The sequence below is a fragment of the Histomonas meleagridis genome, assembly GCF_020186115.1.
Source record: "Histomonas meleagridis strain 2922-C6/04-10x chromosome Unknown contig_51, whole genome shotgun sequence".
Classification (NCBI taxonomy): domain Eukaryota; phylum Parabasalia; order Tritrichomonadida; family Dientamoebidae; genus Histomonas; species Histomonas meleagridis.
Genome location: NW_027150894.1, coordinates 774,298 through 791,302, shown reverse-complemented (window position 1 = coordinate 791,302; position 17,005 = coordinate 774,298). Strand labels below are relative to the sequence as shown.

The 17,005-nt window shown below is 32.2% G+C and overlaps 7 protein-coding genes across 7 annotated transcripts; 2 read left to right on the top strand and 5 right to left on the bottom strand.

Annotated features, from left to right (window-relative positions):
- Window positions 1-4,235: 4,235 nt before the first annotated feature.
- Window positions 4,236-5,699, bottom strand: GO595_007150 (CMGC family protein kinase; the record flags this gene model as incomplete). Its single annotated transcript, XM_067920582.1, has 1 exon — window positions 4,236-5,699. One exon carries the CDS (start codon window positions 5,697-5,699, stop codon window positions 4,236-4,238), a length of 1,464 nt encoding a protein of 487 aa, XP_067772669.1.
- Window positions 5,700-6,091: 392 nt separating this feature from the next.
- GO595_007149 (uncharacterized protein) lies at window positions 6,092-7,075 on the bottom strand (the record flags this gene model as incomplete). The annotated part of the gene is made up of 1 exon (XM_067920581.1): window positions 6,092-7,075. The coding sequence occupies one exon, from the start codon at window positions 7,073-7,075 to the stop codon at window positions 6,092-6,094; it is 984 nt and encodes a 327-aa protein (XP_067772668.1).
- Window positions 7,076-7,487: 412 nt separating this feature from the next.
- Window positions 7,488-9,560, top strand: GO595_007148 (polyadenylate-binding protein 2-like; the record flags this gene model as incomplete). The annotated part of the gene is made up of 1 exon (XM_067920580.1): window positions 7,488-9,560. One exon carries the CDS (start codon window positions 7,488-7,490, stop codon window positions 9,558-9,560), a length of 2,073 nt encoding a protein of 690 aa, XP_067772667.1.
- Window positions 9,561-9,898: 338 nt separating this feature from the next.
- On the bottom strand, window positions 9,899-10,471 carry GO595_007147 (uncharacterized protein; the record flags this gene model as incomplete). Its single annotated transcript, XM_067920579.1, has 1 exon — window positions 9,899-10,471. The coding sequence occupies one exon, from the start codon at window positions 10,469-10,471 to the stop codon at window positions 9,899-9,901; it is 573 nt and encodes a 190-aa protein (XP_067772666.1).
- Window positions 10,472-11,147: 676 nt separating this feature from the next.
- Window positions 11,148-12,803, top strand: GO595_007146 (heat shock 70 kDa protein 4-like; the record flags this gene model as incomplete). Its single annotated transcript, XM_067920578.1, has 1 exon — window positions 11,148-12,803. The coding sequence occupies one exon, from the start codon at window positions 11,148-11,150 to the stop codon at window positions 12,801-12,803; it is 1,656 nt and encodes a 551-aa protein (XP_067772665.1).
- Window positions 12,804-12,828: 25 nt separating this feature from the next.
- Window positions 12,829-14,421, bottom strand: GO595_007145 (Pescadillo N-terminus family protein; the record flags this gene model as incomplete). Its single annotated transcript, XM_067920577.1, has 1 exon — window positions 12,829-14,421. The coding sequence occupies one exon, from the start codon at window positions 14,419-14,421 to the stop codon at window positions 12,829-12,831; it is 1,593 nt and encodes a 530-aa protein (XP_067772664.1).
- Window positions 14,422-15,394: 973 nt separating this feature from the next.
- Window positions 15,395-17,005, bottom strand: GO595_007144 (T-complex protein 1 subunit theta; the record flags this gene model as incomplete). Its single annotated transcript, XM_067920576.1, has 1 exon — window positions 15,395-17,005. One exon carries the CDS (start codon window positions 17,003-17,005, stop codon window positions 15,395-15,397), a length of 1,611 nt encoding a protein of 536 aa, XP_067772663.1.

Here is a 17,005-nt window from a genome sequence, read left to right as displayed (position 1 = left end):
ATGGATTAGTAGATCTTTCTACATTATTACCTCTTGATAGTAAATGTGAATTTGGATTAAGAGTAAGTAAAACATTTGAGATAACTGGTCGAAAACATTATTCAACCAAAATCAAAATCAATAGTAAAATTTCACCTTTAAGAATTACAATATCTTATCTTGATATAGCCACCTCAATTGATTCATTAATACCAATACATAATGACTTAGATTTAGTTGTAGTTTCAAAATCTGGTAAAGCTTTTTTAGGGAATCACAAAAGAAAAAAACAAGAGGAGCATTTATCAACCAATGAAAAAATAATAATTTATGAAAAAGAATTAGAAATTGGGGAATATACAATACATATTTTTAGCAATAAGAATTGTGATCATGCAAAAGTTTCTATTGTTGCAACAGGACCATTCTCCCATGAAGACACAACAACGAATCCAGAATTTTTAATCTTTTCAGAAGATGACATATGCATATTCAATAAGAAAGGAGAATGTAAAAATGGTATATTAGAATGTGACGAACTACATAATGGAAATCTATGTCAAACACCAATCTATAAAATTAAAAAGCGTAAAAAAAATAAATACTTATTTAAGGAATTTGAAATTGCTTATTTTTATGCAAAACCAGACAATAATACTTATGGAGGTATTCAAATTACTTCCAATAGATTAGATAATTTTTCAAGTATTTGGAAATCGAAAAATAATGATAGAACATTTAGTGAATATGACATAGGAGAGAAAATATTCAATCAAAACAATACATATATATTCAAACTTGATCAAGATAATCTTTATCCATATTTCATGATATTCAATAATAATGAAAATAAAATTTTATTAAAATTTAAATATCTAAATATATCATTGAATAATGAATCATTAAAAAACATTCCAATTCTTACTGAACAAGTATCAAATAAATCAAAAGTTAAAAAATCCATAGAAAATAAACTTCGATGGGGGACTCCAATAGATTCATGGAAATACATTTATAATAAAATTCGATCATTAATAAGAAATATATAGATTTGTATATTTAATAAATTTTTGTTGAAAGGACCAAAATAATAAATTAAATAAACAAATCCTCAATTTCCCACTTTTTATTTTGTGTCAAATAAGAACAAAAATTATATAAAGAATCTGAAAGTATAAACAATTTATTCACAAGAACCAATCAATTCAATTACGCTTTCTTGACCATTTTTCGAAGATATCACCAAATTATCCATAAACTTTCCTTTTTTTAAAGGAACAAAATGAACGGGAAGTAACACATAACACTTTGGATCAACAGTAAAATGAGAAATCGGTGTGAAAAAAGGAGCATTTGTATTAGCTTCCATATTAATTTGATCATCGCTATAATTTGCTACTTTTACTTGAATTCTTTTAATTCTTCCAACTTTAGATGTTGGAAAGAAGATTTTATTAAGTTTTTTAGTACCTATTCCGACGAGATCAATAACGTAATTTAATTTTTTTCCATAAACAAATAGATTACCTTTAAACTTTTGAATTTCTTTTGGTATAAAAACAATTTCATGTTCAATTGTCTCATTCGGATTTATCTGTATATGCTTTAAACAAAAGAAAACATTCGATCCAACAAATTTAAAATAAACATTTTGAACAAAAGATGAATTATTTTTTAGTTTTAATATTTTTTTAGATTGTTTACCTATTTCGATATTACCGAAAATAATTTTTTTAGAATCGATATCAATATTATTTTCCTTATTTAGAGAATATTTCGTATATTTTATTGGAAATATAAATTTTTCATTTTTATATTTGATTATTAAATTTGTTTGTGCTTCTTTAAGTAAATAAATTGATATTTGTTTTGTTGATTTTGATGGAATTATTAAATTTTTAGACGAAATGGAAATAATTTCTTTTTGATAATTAAATTTTAATTCTATATTCGTTAAACCACAATTTTCAATTTCTAATGTTCGAAAAGAATTCAATTTATCAAATTCTAATGTTGACGGATGAAAAGTAATTTGAGAATTAGAAATGAAACTTAATTTATTAATAAAAATATGTTTTTGAGTTTCATTTAAAAGTTCAACAGTAGAAATTTTATTAAAAAATTGCTTAAAGGAAATTATTTCATTTTCTTTATTAAACTGTAAAAAGTTTTTATAACAAATTTCATTTTTATCGATTTCAGCTCTAATTTCTCTAATTATTTCATCCCCAGTAACTATAGATACATTAGTCTCATCAGGAATTAAATTTTTATCGAAATGAAAAATAAATTTTTGTGATTCTTTAGGTTTAATTAACTTCGAAAAAGGATTAATTATAACATTTTCATTATTATTTAATATAAAAGTCACAAAACCAATTCGTTTTCCTTTATTAGTTACAATCATTTCAGCAGAATTATTATTATTATCACAATGAATTAATTTAGAAAACTCAAGTTTAGATTCATAATTATAACAAAAAATTGGAATTTCAAAAAGTATTTCATTATTAGAAACGACTTTTAAACAATCAGAAGATTCCATTTCATTTATATTTTGATATTCGATTACAAAATTTTTTATGTTTTTATTAATTTTAATATAATCAGGTGAAATAATTTCAAAATTTTTTGTTGATTCAAATGGAAGACAAAAAGTTGTTGGAAATGAATTAACTGCGAAAAATGGTATAAATGAAATATTTATATTTTTTGTTAAATTTAAATCGGAAAGTGATAAATTTTCTGTTTCTTCATTATAACTTTTTTTCTTACTTATTGGAGAGAATAATATATTTTCGTTTGTCGTTTGAATTAATGATATATTACTTTGAGTTTTTAATTCTTCTGATGAACTTGATTCGGAATTTAATAGTAAATTTTCGTCGATTTGGAATTCAGTAATATTTTTCTCGATTTTTTCTTTTATCGGAATTTTAATATGATCAACAACAAGTTTTCCATTTCCATTTTTCCATAACACAGATAAAAATTCCGTTTTATTTGGATTATTATTTAAATAAGTTTCATTTTCTTTTACATTCAATAGAAATGTTTTATTTGGTTCAATTTCAATTTCGCGTTTTTTAATTATATATTTTAATGGAAATGAAAAACTTAAACTTATTTTAGTGTTTGCGTTGTTTCGTATTGCTAAAGGAGATTTAGGGAAATCAAATGGAAAGATAACATCATAAGGAGATTTACAAACATTTGCAATAAGTTCAATGTCAAATCCAAGAAAATGTAAAGTTGAACGATATGTTGCTGGTGGCGCTTTTGGTGAAATCGTGAATACAAATTCTTTCGATTCAAATTTACTTGGGTCTGAGTTGACAATTGAAAAGGGCCACAATGCATCTGGAATCGGTTGTGGAGATTCTAAAATAATTCGCTTGGATATGATTGATCCTGATGTTATTGATCCAAAGTCAACAACTTTTGTGGATTTAGAGCCAATTATTGTAAATGGAATTGTGATATCATCACCAGTGATTTCGCATGTGATTCGAATACTGGGATCAGTTTGGAAATTATGAGTTTGGGGATTGAAATTAAGCTGAATTGTGCCTTTTGTATTTGGATCAAGATGAAGAAAAAGTGGAGTTATTGTAATTGCTGGTGAATTTGATGAAACTTTAATGTCAATGGGTAATGAATATGAATTGTTTTCAAAGGGAATTTTTTTACATGTGGAAGATTTAGGAAAATGCCAAAAATTAGAATCAATAGATGGAAAATTTAAAGGTGAAGGAATACAATGACCAATAAGAGGAACACTAAAAGAGATTCTACCTTCAATTTGAACTGATGCTTGATACAAAATAGGATCTATTGGATGAAATTTAATTAAAATAGAATTAGCTGTACCTGACTCAACTCTTATTTCGCTTATTCCATTTGCATCAAAATTCTCATCTCCTTTTATAAAAATAGAAAATTTTTCGTCTGATAAAGATTTATTTGTTATTAATATATTTTGTAATGATACCATATTTGGAAACGTCGTCGGAAATCTAATTTCTGTTGGGTATATATTGATTCCAGTCATATTTGAATTCGAAATTAAAGAAGAATCAAGTTCAGATTTTTGATCATCTTGTTGTAATGACTTCCCGATTTGTTTTAAAGCATCTTCAGCAAAAGTACTTTTTTCATCACCTGAATACGAAGAAGTTGACTGTAATAAGTCTTCTTCTTCCATCTTTTCCAATAAACGTACAACAAATTGACTATCTTTGTTTGACAAAACATTTTTATTTTTTCGAAACCGGTTTTGAAGAAGTTGTTTTTCTTCCAGTATTTGTTGGTGTCTGTGACCTTTTTATTTCTTCCGCCTTTACGACATTTTCGCATTCTTGAAAGAATGGATGATGTAAAGCTTGTTCAGCGGTCAACCGTTTATTCGGGTCCCACTCGAGGCACCCCTTTAACAAATCGAGCAGTTTTTTGTCGGTTATTGTCGTTGACTTTGAAATTGTTGATCCGCCAACTTTAAAAGAATGTCCAGTTCCTCTTAAAGGCTTATTATTTTCATCAAAAAACATTTGCTTCCTGGGGGACTTAGTTATCATATGTAAAGGTGGCATACCAAGTACTGTCATATGTAATTGTAATTGATGAACCTCATTTTCACCTTGGAACATTGGTGTACCTTTTACAAGCTCTGCTATCATACACCCTACGCTCCATATATCAATTGGGGGGCCGAATTGTAACCCCAATATAACTTCTGGTGCTCGATAATATCGGCTTTGAATATAATTAAAATGAGGTTCACCAATTTTACACGCAGTACCATAATCTATCAGTCGAATCTTTGTTGTAGAATTGGGTAAGAAAAGGATATTTTCTGGTTTGATATCACAATGTACAAATCCACTTGCATGGGTATAAGCCAAAGCAATAAACACTTGCCTCATAACAGTTCTGATCTGCCGAATTGACCATGGCTTAAACGAGTTCGTCTTACAATAGTCATATAGATTTTGTCCAAGAAGTTCGAACGAAAAACAAATGTGACTTCTGAACTCGAACGAATCGAATATTTTGAGGATGTGACTATTTCCATTTACATCCTTTTCATTAAGTATTTTGAGTATATTTATTTCTGAATTACCTTGCGTTTTCATTTGTTCGGTATTGATTAGGATTTTGAGGGCAACAGTTTCCTGCGTTTTATGGTCGAAACATTTAAGGACTTGACCAAATGCTCCTTTACCAAGAATTGATTTAATTTCATAACGATAACAAATGTGGTCACTAACTGTGACTCGGTAATGATGTGTTGCATAATCAAACCCATAATTTGGATTGGTACTTGATTTTTTAGGTTTAATTTTTTTAAGTGGATCACCTATAAAATAGATATCTGGATAGTTAAGGATCTCCTCTTTCTCGTAGTTTGTAAGAAATTCGGGAAATTGTGAAATGGCTTCTTGTGGCGTAATTGGAGGATTTGTAATTTTGGGTATGACGTGATCACGAAGAATAGGGAAAGTATTTTGTGATAATGCAATGGAATTTTTGGTTGATGAAAGTGGAATAAGAGAATTTGCAGAACTTCGAATTTGAGTTTTTTTAGTTGTTGTCTTTTCTTTTGTGCCACATAACGATGACTTTCTTGCTGGTGCAATGTAACGCGTAATTGGAGCAGGTGGTTGTGGCCTGTTGAGGGATGATTTTTTCTGCATGATCAGTTTACATTGTAAAGTATTCATAATTCCCCCAAACGTTGGAGCCGTAAACAAAAGTTAACTTTTGACATACACTTTTTAAGTGAATATTATTTTTTTTCTTGTCAAATTGGGTAAGGCCAATTATGAAAATAATCTTTGAACGCTGTGAAATAAACGGTCGCCTGAAGAAGAAGTATTTCCTGTTTAAATAAATTAATTTAAATAACACCAAACTAATTGATTGCAAAATTTATAAGTATATAAAAATATTTTTATAATTCAAGATTCCTTTCTCCAAAATGCTTTATATATCATGATAATCGAGATTCATTATCCTTCTCAAAGAAAGAATTTTTTAAAAAAACTTATTATTCTGAAGAAAATCAGAAAAATGTGAACTTTATAACAATTACTCAACATAACATTTTTATTCATTACCAAAAAATTAAACGAGATAAAATATTCGGAAGTGATCCAATATTCAGTGGGTCCCATCTTTCGAAGAATGCTAACAAAAATATCGAAACTATCAACAAAAACACAGGATCCAAAAATATAAACATCAACAACAATATAAATGCAAACAATGCGACTTCAAATGAAGCTGTTGGGTTTTTCCATCGAAGTCTTTTATCGATTGATTGTTGGAATTTTTTAGTTGATTCAATTAATGGACGAATTTCCTCATCAATTCCTTCAAAATGCTCCTCTTCCTTAGGCTTTGGGCTATTATCTGTTAGCTTAAAGAGGGCATTACGTATTAAAAGTAGTAAAAACGCACAGCAAACAAAACCTCCAAATGAGTAATGTTCAAAGATGAGAGATAGGACAACAATGGAAAAAAATAAAAATGAAAATAGTAGAAATGGTGAGGCTTCTGTAAGGTCGGCTAGGAAATCAAAAAGATTCAGAAAACGAAGATGATATTTGACAATATTAACAGTGGCTTTGTTACGTTGTTCAATTTGGGATAGCTCATCATAGTCGCCGTTGGAACAAAAGTCTTGTAGTGATTGGAATTCTTGGATTTTATGGCGAAGAAGAATAGCATACTTATTGCAGGCTTCTTGGCTTTCGATGACCTTAGAATGAAGGGTTTTAAGAATATTAGTAAACACTTCTTTGCGTTTTTCATCAGGTATAAAAATGTAGATTCTTTGATCTGATTTTTCACAAATTATATCGAGAGTAGGGCAATCATTAATGATTGTGTTATTAAACTTTGATATGTCTTTTATTGATATTTGGCGTATCATTTCAATCTCAACTCGAGGTTTTAAGAAAATATGTTTATTTGTAAGGTATAATGAAGTTGGCGTAAGTTGAATTTGGAGGCCAGCCTTTCCGACAGCATGAAATGTGTCATCCATTAAAATTTCAAATTCATCACTTTCGAACTGGTCAGCTGGAAAAGACATTTTAAAAAAGTGACACCTATCGTTTCTTCAACGAGAAAATTTTGGAGATAATCGAAACAAAAATTATAATGTAAATAAATTATAACATTGTCTTAACCTTCTTTCTGCTATCAAATCCAAAATCATAAATATTCCAAATTTATGATTCAATATCAAGCGGATTATCAAATTTGAAAAATTTTTCAGGAAAAAAGACAGAGTCATTAATTTATCCCACAATAATATATTTAAATTCTAAAAATGAACGAGAATTTTGACTTTAAATTCGGTAGATCATGCGAAAAAAAGATACCAAAAGATCTGGCCACAACGATAGTCATCGCCCGGTTTATCAGAAAATTGAATGCTTGGATTACCCTTTTTGGACTTTTCCGGGGGCAATTGAATAGGTTTGGCCCTACACTTTATCAAAATGACTGCTAATCCAAGCAACCAATCAATCTCTACAAGAATCTATGTTGGAGATCTTCCAGTTAATATTTCTGAAGACTGGTTAAAGGATTTTTTCTCTCCATATGGAAAAATTTTACAAATCACAAAGAGAAACTTCCAAAAGAATGCTAACGCATTTATTACATTCAGCACCCATGAGGAAGCCGAAAATGCCATAAAAGAATGCAACTATACACAGCTTAACAATGTTCCAATTCGCATTTCATGGTATGACCCATCTTCACGAGATCATGACCCAATGGCTAACCTCGTTATTTCAAACCTCCCTGTTAATGTCCATGAGCAAGAATTGCATTCAACAATGCAGGAATTCGGAAGAGTCAAATCATGCCGCATCCAAAGAAATCGTAGGGGTGAATCCAATGGTATTGGATACGTTAGCTTTGAAAGGGCAGAAGATGCACAAAAAGCATATCAGAGTCTTCAAGGTGCCACAATTCAAGATGCTAAATTAACCGTAGAATTTTACAAGCCTGCCGACAAACGTCAAGATTTCCTCTTAAAGCTTCCTTCGAACACAATTTGCGTTGAAGGTCCATCAGATCTTATCAATGAAAAGAATCTCAAGGAATTATTCAAAGAATATGGAAACATTCTTAACACTTTTGTTGTCGACGGACATGGTGTTATATTATTCGAGAACCAAGCCTGCGCAACAAGAGCTAATGCAGAATTTCATCATGATAAATTATCTGTATTAACAAGTGTACGTAGAGATCTCTTATTGTTAGTCTTAGGCATCATTGAAGAAACTCGTGTATACTTATCTGACTTTTCAATCTCTGATAAAGCCGCTATTCAGCAATATCTTGAAAAGGCTGGAAAGATTGTCTTACTTGAAATCAACGAGAGGCCTGGCGGTGAAGCTGCTGGTTTTGCTCAGTATGAAACCAAAGAAGCCCGAAACAAAGCAATCGCTGAATTGAATCATACAACATTTGGAGAACAAGTTACACCAATTTGTGTTCTTCCATACTATGAGAAACGCATTGTTCATGAGCCTGTTGGTCTTCTTCAAGTCAATGAAGTTGAACCTCGAACAACATATGAAGATCTTCGCAATCAATTTTCTGCTTATGGAACAATCATAACACTTAGCATTGTTCCAACGTCGCACATGTTATCAATTGGCTATATCCTCTTCAGTAAATATGAGGAAGCCAAGAACGCGCAAATCGAAAGCGGCGTCAAAAACACTTTTGTATTTCCACCGTTAAATCCAAACGACGTCATCGGCGGTTTCTGTGATAATTTGAAGGGAAAAACCGTTATCTGCTATGACTTGCCAAAGAACGAAACACAGGATTCACTCAATCAGAAACTCCGTGCTAATGACATTAATGCAGCTATTGCTATTTTCATCAAGAGCTATGAAAATTCCAAAGTTGCTTTCATTACACTAATGACATATGAAACAGTTGTATTAACCATGAAATACTTCAAGAGCCAAGGAATCAAATGCGATCTTCTTAGTTATCACATTCTCGCAAGAATGCATTTGAAGCAATATCTTAAAGTTAAGGAAATGGCCGAAGTTCGTAAGAGAACATTATTCTGCAAAGCCATTGGCGAAACTACAAACAACAGGGACCTTCGTGATAAGTTCGAAGCTTCCGAAATTGGACCAATTGAATTAGCAAATGTATTATATGATGAATACAACAGTGAGTCAGAAGGAACAGCCTTAATAATCTTCAAAGAGCAAAAGGGTGCAGAAGAGGCCCTTAAGAACAAATACAAATTACAAACTCAATTCGACTCATCATTTACCATATCTGAATATCGACCATTTGGCGACCGCAGCTTACCTCCACAACAGGCATTCTACTTACCAACAATGATCCAGTCACAACCACAACCACAGAACTTCAGGCCAAGAGAGACTATCAGGAAGAGAATCGCCGAAGAAGCTCCAATCGATAAGAAACAAATGCTCTTAGATGAAGCCCAAAAATTGTGTGTTAACGATGCATACCGTATGGCATCCAATCCAACTGAGATAAGCGAATGGATCCATCAAAAACTCACTTGAAAGGTATTAATAAAGCAACAAGAAAGAAAATGACATTTGTTTGCTAAAGTTATTCTTTTGGAAAGTTGTTTAAGTGCACATTGAGAAAAGTCGAGTCGAGGAAATTGATGCAAATATTTTCATGAAAAAATATTTTTTGTTTTTCTTAACCTCCTCCATAAATCAAAGAAGTGGCACCGAAGATTTGCTTTAACACTGGTGTTATGCATTCTTTGGCCTAAAATTGGAATTTTTTATGGATTAACGAACGAACTTTTTCAATGGTATTGATTTTGCATTCAAATATCGTTTCAAAAAATTTATTTTTATTGAATATACAAAAATTTTCGCTAAATCTGTTAGAGACTCCATAACTGAGGAAGTTGATTTGTAGAAGGAGCGCTTTGTGCTTTCCCGATTTTAAGATCTATTTTTGTTTCTGGTATGATTAATTTTTGTTGAACAGATGAGAAACGACTCATTACTTTTTGGTTAAGGTTGTAGCTTCCTTCAACACGTTGGAAAAATCTGTCTTTAATCTTTGATGCTTCTATTGCTAAAGAAGGATCTGTTAGATTATCAACAATGAATTGCATATACTCTGGATCTGGAACGTACCCTAAGACTGCCTTGAAATGCTTTTTTCTTTTGATTGGGTCTAACAATTCGGACGGTGTTAAATATTTTGTAAAACGAGCAATTGGAATCGTTTTAGTTGGGTTCGTTGCTTTTTTCGCAACGTATATATTGTCACCGCTTGTTATTTGATAAAACTGAAAGGTAAAAGCAGGAGACAAAACATTTCCATTATGGACAAATAACAAATCATTTTGGTAGCAATCAAGGTCAGATATCGTACTCAAAGGATCTACACTGACCGCTGTTGTAGTTTTGTCATAGGTAAGGTGGAGATTGATCAAGATGCTCGACATAAATATCTGTGTTCCTTCCCTGAATTTTGTTATTCGCTCAATTTTTTGGTTTTCAATTGCGTTATCAAAAATCCATATCAATTTTGGAAGCTTTTTTTAGATCTTAAAATTCAAATTTGAATTGATTTTTGTTCAGAAATATCGCTTCTTCGTGCGTTTTGATTGGTTTACATAAAAAAGAGGATTACTGTGATCGCTGGCCCAGCGGTTACAATGAAATATCGAAAAAGTGACGATATAAAAACTTTGGAAATAGCGACTCGAAAAAAATGAATTTGGCCAAGTCTTCATGACATATTTAACCGAAATATCCATGATGTCTAAAAACTAAATGTTGTATCTATCATTTTGAGAGGATTTCCAAAACTTTTGTGAGCTATTCAAGTCAAAATTAATCATAATAAGTTACACTACAATTATAGCTGTGCCTTTATAAGGTACACATGATTAGAGGCATCGCTAAAAATAAATTATAAACTCTTTCATATGCTTCTGTCTTCAATTATTCTATAGCCATAGAATGATACACTTTTAGATAATATTATTCTGATTTCCGCCATAACCGTCTGGCCAAGTATGACAGTTTTTCAATTTCTATCGTGCTGACCAAAAGCATCCACAAAAAGCCTCATTTTGTCACTTTTTACTTTGCCGGCGGGCTCCTCACCCTGACTAAATGTATTTGTTGTTCCTTCTTGGGATCAATCTGGAATATATTGCCATAGACCTGGGAAGTGAATACATAAAAATAGCGAAATCAGATTTTAATGGGGTTCCTTCTTTTCTTCCCGGTTTTGAGAAAGGAATTCCATCAGCAATTTCATTCAAAGCAAAGAATTCAACAATTACCAAGTTAACTAATCAAACAGCTGATTTATTTGATGTTAAAATTGGAAAGTCAGCTCTCTCAACACTAAAGAAAAATCCATCAATTGGATACAAATATCTTCCAATGACAATCGGAAACAATAATACTGAATTCCTAACCACAGATATCATGGAACCACTTCCAGCATTTTCTACTTATTTGGTATTTTTATTAATAAAACAAATGTCAAAAATCACAAATCCTATAACTTTTGTAGTTCCAAATTTCTGGACGGAAACACAGCGTGATCTTATACATCATGCATGCAATTTTCATTCAATCCCAGTTTATACAATAATTGATGAAGTAACAGCAATTAGTATTGGTTACTCAGCTTCTAAAACCCAACGCATCATCAATAGGAATTCTTCCAAACCTTACAATGTCTTATTTTTAGATATTGGTTCCACAACATCCAAAGCATTTGGAATTGGTTTTGAATGGGATGGAAATCAAACAAAATGCTATGAAATGTTTTCTCTCGCCACCACTAAAGTTGGTGGATATCATTTTCGTCAAGCTCTTTCGCAACAGCTCAACATTAGTGAGCACAAAGCGCAAAAACTCCTGAAAAAAGGAAGCAAAAACGAACTTCTTAAAGACCAATTAGGCGTTCTCGCTAGCCTTGTCTCAACTAGTGTTGAAATCATTGAAAAAAATGGCGGAATTGACGAAATCCAAATAACCGGCGGCTCCTCCTCAAATCCGGCGGTTATGGCAACGATAAAGTCGGTTGTTCAGAATTTAACGGTTCCAATCAAAAAAGAATTCGGAACAAATACAGCATTTGCTTATGGTGGTGTTTATTCAGCACTTCAACTATCAGGATATTCACCATTTCCAAGTGGGATGTTGATGAAAATGGTCAATAAGAATATGACATTAAGATGTGAAAAGACACATCAATTATGTGTTCAAACTTTAAGTTGTAAAGAAGAAATTGTCGAAAATTCAAAAGGATGTAATACAGTTCGTATTACATCTGATCCTAGACATGTTCTTTTTGGCGTTTCTTTCAACCAAGATATTGATTTGGTGAACATCTCCAATATCACATTTTCGGAAGGAGACAAGCCATACGGTGTCTTCAAAATGCAAAGTGATGCTCCTTGTATTGAATCTGTTACATGGTGCAAGAATGAAGGAGATTGTTATCCAATTGATTTCAAAGTTAGATATCCTGATGAAGCCAAATACTTTGACTTCATGTACAATAGTATGGGAGCCGTGAAGTCAGTTTTGCAAAAGGGGGAGAAACAAGAGCTTCTTTCCAAAATAGAAAAACTCGTGTTAAAGTTAAATGAACTTTTTGAGAAGGACGATAAAGACGACAACTCTCAAAAAGTGGAATTCAAAACGATTGCCGATGATTACTACAGCCACAAATTGGAGACATATCCAATGAAATCTTTAAACGAAACGTATTATAAACTAAAGGACTTGAAAGGTTCAATGAATATATAAACACAAACTTCAGAATATCTATTTATTACTCTTGTTTTTCTTCTTCCTCTTCTTCGAATATTTCTTCTTCTTCAAGCGCTTCTGGTGCAACTTCTTCATTTATTTCCTTATCTGCGTTTTGTTTAGCTCTTAACTTTTGTCTTTCTTGATGTTTTAATTTTTTGTAAATATACATTTTCCTTCCTTGAAGTTGGCCAGCAGCCATTCTCTCTTGTTCTTCCTTCTTCTTACGCTTCATTTCTTCCTTTAGTTGCATTAACTCTGGCTTTTCCATTCCTGTTTCAGTTCCTAATTCTGATGCAATACCTTCAGCGTAATCAGCTTCCATTGCAATACGACGGATTTCTTCATCTATTTCATCTCCTGATTCATCACCATCAGCTTCCATTTCTTTTTCATCATTTGCTAATCCTTCAACTACAATATTTTCTCTATCGAATGGTGAAAGATGTGGTGGAAGTTCAGCGCCTGGTTGGTATAAGCCAACGTCCAAAATCTGTTTCTTATTTAAGCAATCAAAGACCCATTGCGGTTGGACATATTTGCGGTTAAGATAACGGGTCTCAATTTCGGGGCGGTCCATAATTGTGTGGGTGATCGATGGGTCGTCACTTTCCTCATCCCAGATGATCCTTCCTCCGAGCGACTCTATGACAAACGAGATGGCATTACGAGGGACCTCATGCGAAATGGTGAACACAAACTTAGAAAACAAAAGTTGGCCTTCTTCAGGGATTTCTTCAACAACCTGATTAGATGCAGATGCAAGAGCTTCCTTCAGTTTGTCTGTTGTTCCATTGTCTTCGACTGGCGCAGGAGCAGCGTCAATAACTGGCTCTTCTTGTTGACGTGTATCTTTGATGGCATCGAAATAAAGACCTTCATTCCATTTTTCTTGGTCAAAGATAGGTGGATATTTCATACCAATTTGAATAAATAATCTTATGTTAACAAAACGAAGTAATTGTTCATACAATTCAAGGAAATCTAATAATACCTTATAATCAACTTCGGCATCTGGTGGAATAGGGAACTCATGAGGAATAAGCCATAAAATTTTCTCACCTTCAATTGTTGCTTCGAAATGAAATCCACGAACAGATATAAATCCATAATTTAAAGAATTGGTTCGAGCAACATAATAATGGAATTCTGTTATTAACTTGATGCAGTCATTAATTTTTTCGGATGGGATTAATTGAGTTCCTGTTAATTGAGCAAATAAAGCAACTGTGGTCAATGCATCATCAAGATCATGTAGTGCATCTGCAAATGTTGGGTATCTTGATCTGATGATTTCTGCATATGGCGCTTTTGGCTCTGGAGCTTTAAATAATTCTTTGCGGTTGAGTTTCTTTTGGAATTTATTTACCCAAGCTGTATGTTCACGAATGTACCAAGCCATTGGACTATTATTAATCATTGTGAGATCTTTTTTATGGAAAGCAGCGAAAGGTGAATTTGTTTCTTTTGGTATTTCTTTTGGATATACGCCATGAAGAATAGCAAGTCTCCTAAATTCGATTCTATTTGGAAGTGAAACTCTTTCTTCAATTTTATCTTGGCGGACGAGATTTGCCTTTCTTCCTTTTGTGCCTTTCCTTGTTATTTTTCCCATTTGTTCGACCAAAGCTTTTCATATTCAAATTATTCAGCAAGCATTATTAAAAAGTCGTAAAACGCTTATGTGGATATTCAATTTCTTTTTTTGCATAGTTTATTCTAAAAAGATTCGAATTTACCCGAATGGTCAAATGTATTAGAACCACTTGAAAAAATAATTTTTAACTTAAATAAAGATAATATTGTTGAATCTATCAAACCAACAATGAATCCTAATAATAATGATTTTTTCCATTATTTTAATTTAAGCAAATTTATTTATATTTAAATCAATAGTTTAACATTTCAAAACAATATATAAAAATTAAAATATTTTTTGCAGCACGAATGTATGCATCAAGAAATGGTTATGACAAAATTGTTAAATTATTTAAACAAAAAATTGATCTTAATTCTAAAATATTGAGTTATCTTTGCTGAACACTTAATACTTTTAAATAACATCAGATCACCATAGTTTTTTATTATACGAAGTGCGAAGTTTTTTTTTTCACATATTGAGGATATATCAATAATGTTGATATATGTGTTAATATGTATCAATACATATTTTACAGAAGAATTTTCAAAATTTGATTAAAACTATGTATACGATATATAATAATTTAAAAAATCATACAATGTATTTACAAATGATTCCATTAAAAATATTAGTGTTTGTTTTACTGATCAGTAAAATTATCTTAAAATAATCACTTTGCATTAAAATTACATATGTTAATCTCATTGACCTACCCATAATGAAAACACAAACAATAATTCCAACAAAAAAATAAAAACAATTCATTGTAAATCCGTGTACAAACGATATCAAAATTAAACCAAAGCACTGTTCTCCAAATAATGAATACATCATTTGAGCAATTGTTGAAGTTCTTGTTCAACAAAATGTAAAACATTTAAAACATCAAAGATTTTAGCATCAAATTTGATGTCCAAATTAATAAAATAAATGATTTTCAAATTGTTTAGTCAATGTCTCTTGCTTCTGGTGATCTTGGTGCAGGTCCACTTGCAGGCTTAGCCATACAAATTTGGTCAACGCGTAATATTGTAACCACCACTTCTATAGCGAATTTCATTGCCCATTCTTTCACATGAGCGATATCATATACACCCATTTTCTCTGCATCTTCAACCTTTAATTCAACAACATCCACGCCAGCGTTCTTCTCGCCCTTATTATGTGCAGCTCTCAGCTTAGCCATAAACTCTGATATCTTTAATCCCGAATTTTCTGCGATCGTTTTCGGTACAATTTCCAAAGCTTCTGCGAATTTCCTTGCGCCATATTGATCCATTCCAGGTCTATTTTCAGCCCATTTCGCGATTTGTGTCGATAATTCCATTTCACACGCACCAGCGCCTGCAACTAATTGTGGGTATTCTGTCATTACCAAATAACTATTAACAGCGTCTTCAATAGATCTTTCGACATCTTCCATAACATTCGGTGTCGCACCTCTAATTACTATAGTAGAAACACCTCCATCAGCAATGAATGAAACTAATGGCGTTGATCCGACTTCAGTAACTTCCACAAGTGGACAATGACCAATTTCATCTTCTGTTGGTGGTGCAATACGTAATAATGGGATAGCTCTAACAGCTCTACATAATCTTCGGATATCCCAATTCGATGGTAATTGTAATGCCATTATTTTATGTTGTTCCAAATAATGCATTGCTAATTCGGTAATCTTTGATTGACAAACAACAACGTTAATACCTTTTTCTGCGATTGATGAAACTATTTCATTCATTCGTTGTTCCTTTGATAAGTTAAATTTGGTCATTTCTTCACCATTTGTAAAGATGGTTTGCATCTTAGTGTCTGATTCTGGTAAATCAAATGATGTCGAATATACTGCAATGTTACAATTCTCCATACGACGAATTGTTCCCATTACTTCTCTTTGGACGACAAATCCTTTAACAAAATATGAGTCATTGACTGATCCACCGAGTGCCTTTGCAACACGGACATTATCAACTGAGAATTTAACACCTGCGCGTTGATTAGCATTGATACATGCTGCTGCGACGAGTTTGGAAAGATGATCTGCGTCGAGAAATTGGTGTGATGAAAGAGATGTCTTTAATGCCTCTGCTACATTGTCTTGATTCATTAGATCGACTGTCTTATTGAGTGTAAGTGTTGGTAAAATCTCAAGCGCTTTAGCTAAAGCTGCTTGATAACCAGCTACAATATCTTTGGTATTAATTCCAGCACGAACAAGTTCGGCTGCACGTGAAAGACATTCACCTGCGAACACAAGAACAAGATTTGTTCCGTCACCGATTTGTTCGGCTTGCATTTGTGATGCTGAAACTAACATTTTTGCAGCTGGATGTTGAATTTCGGCTTCTTTAAGAATTGTAGCTGCATCACCAGTGACGTATAACTTGCCAAAGTGGTTCTTAATGATCTTTTTCATACCATTTGGACCAAGTGATGTTCGTGTTAATTCACTGAGATCGACAACGGCATCAATGTTACGAAGAAGAACTTCGTCTGTACCGTTGAAGTAACGAGTTCCGTCTTTAAAGAATCCTTGGAATGTCTGCTTTGTTGGCAT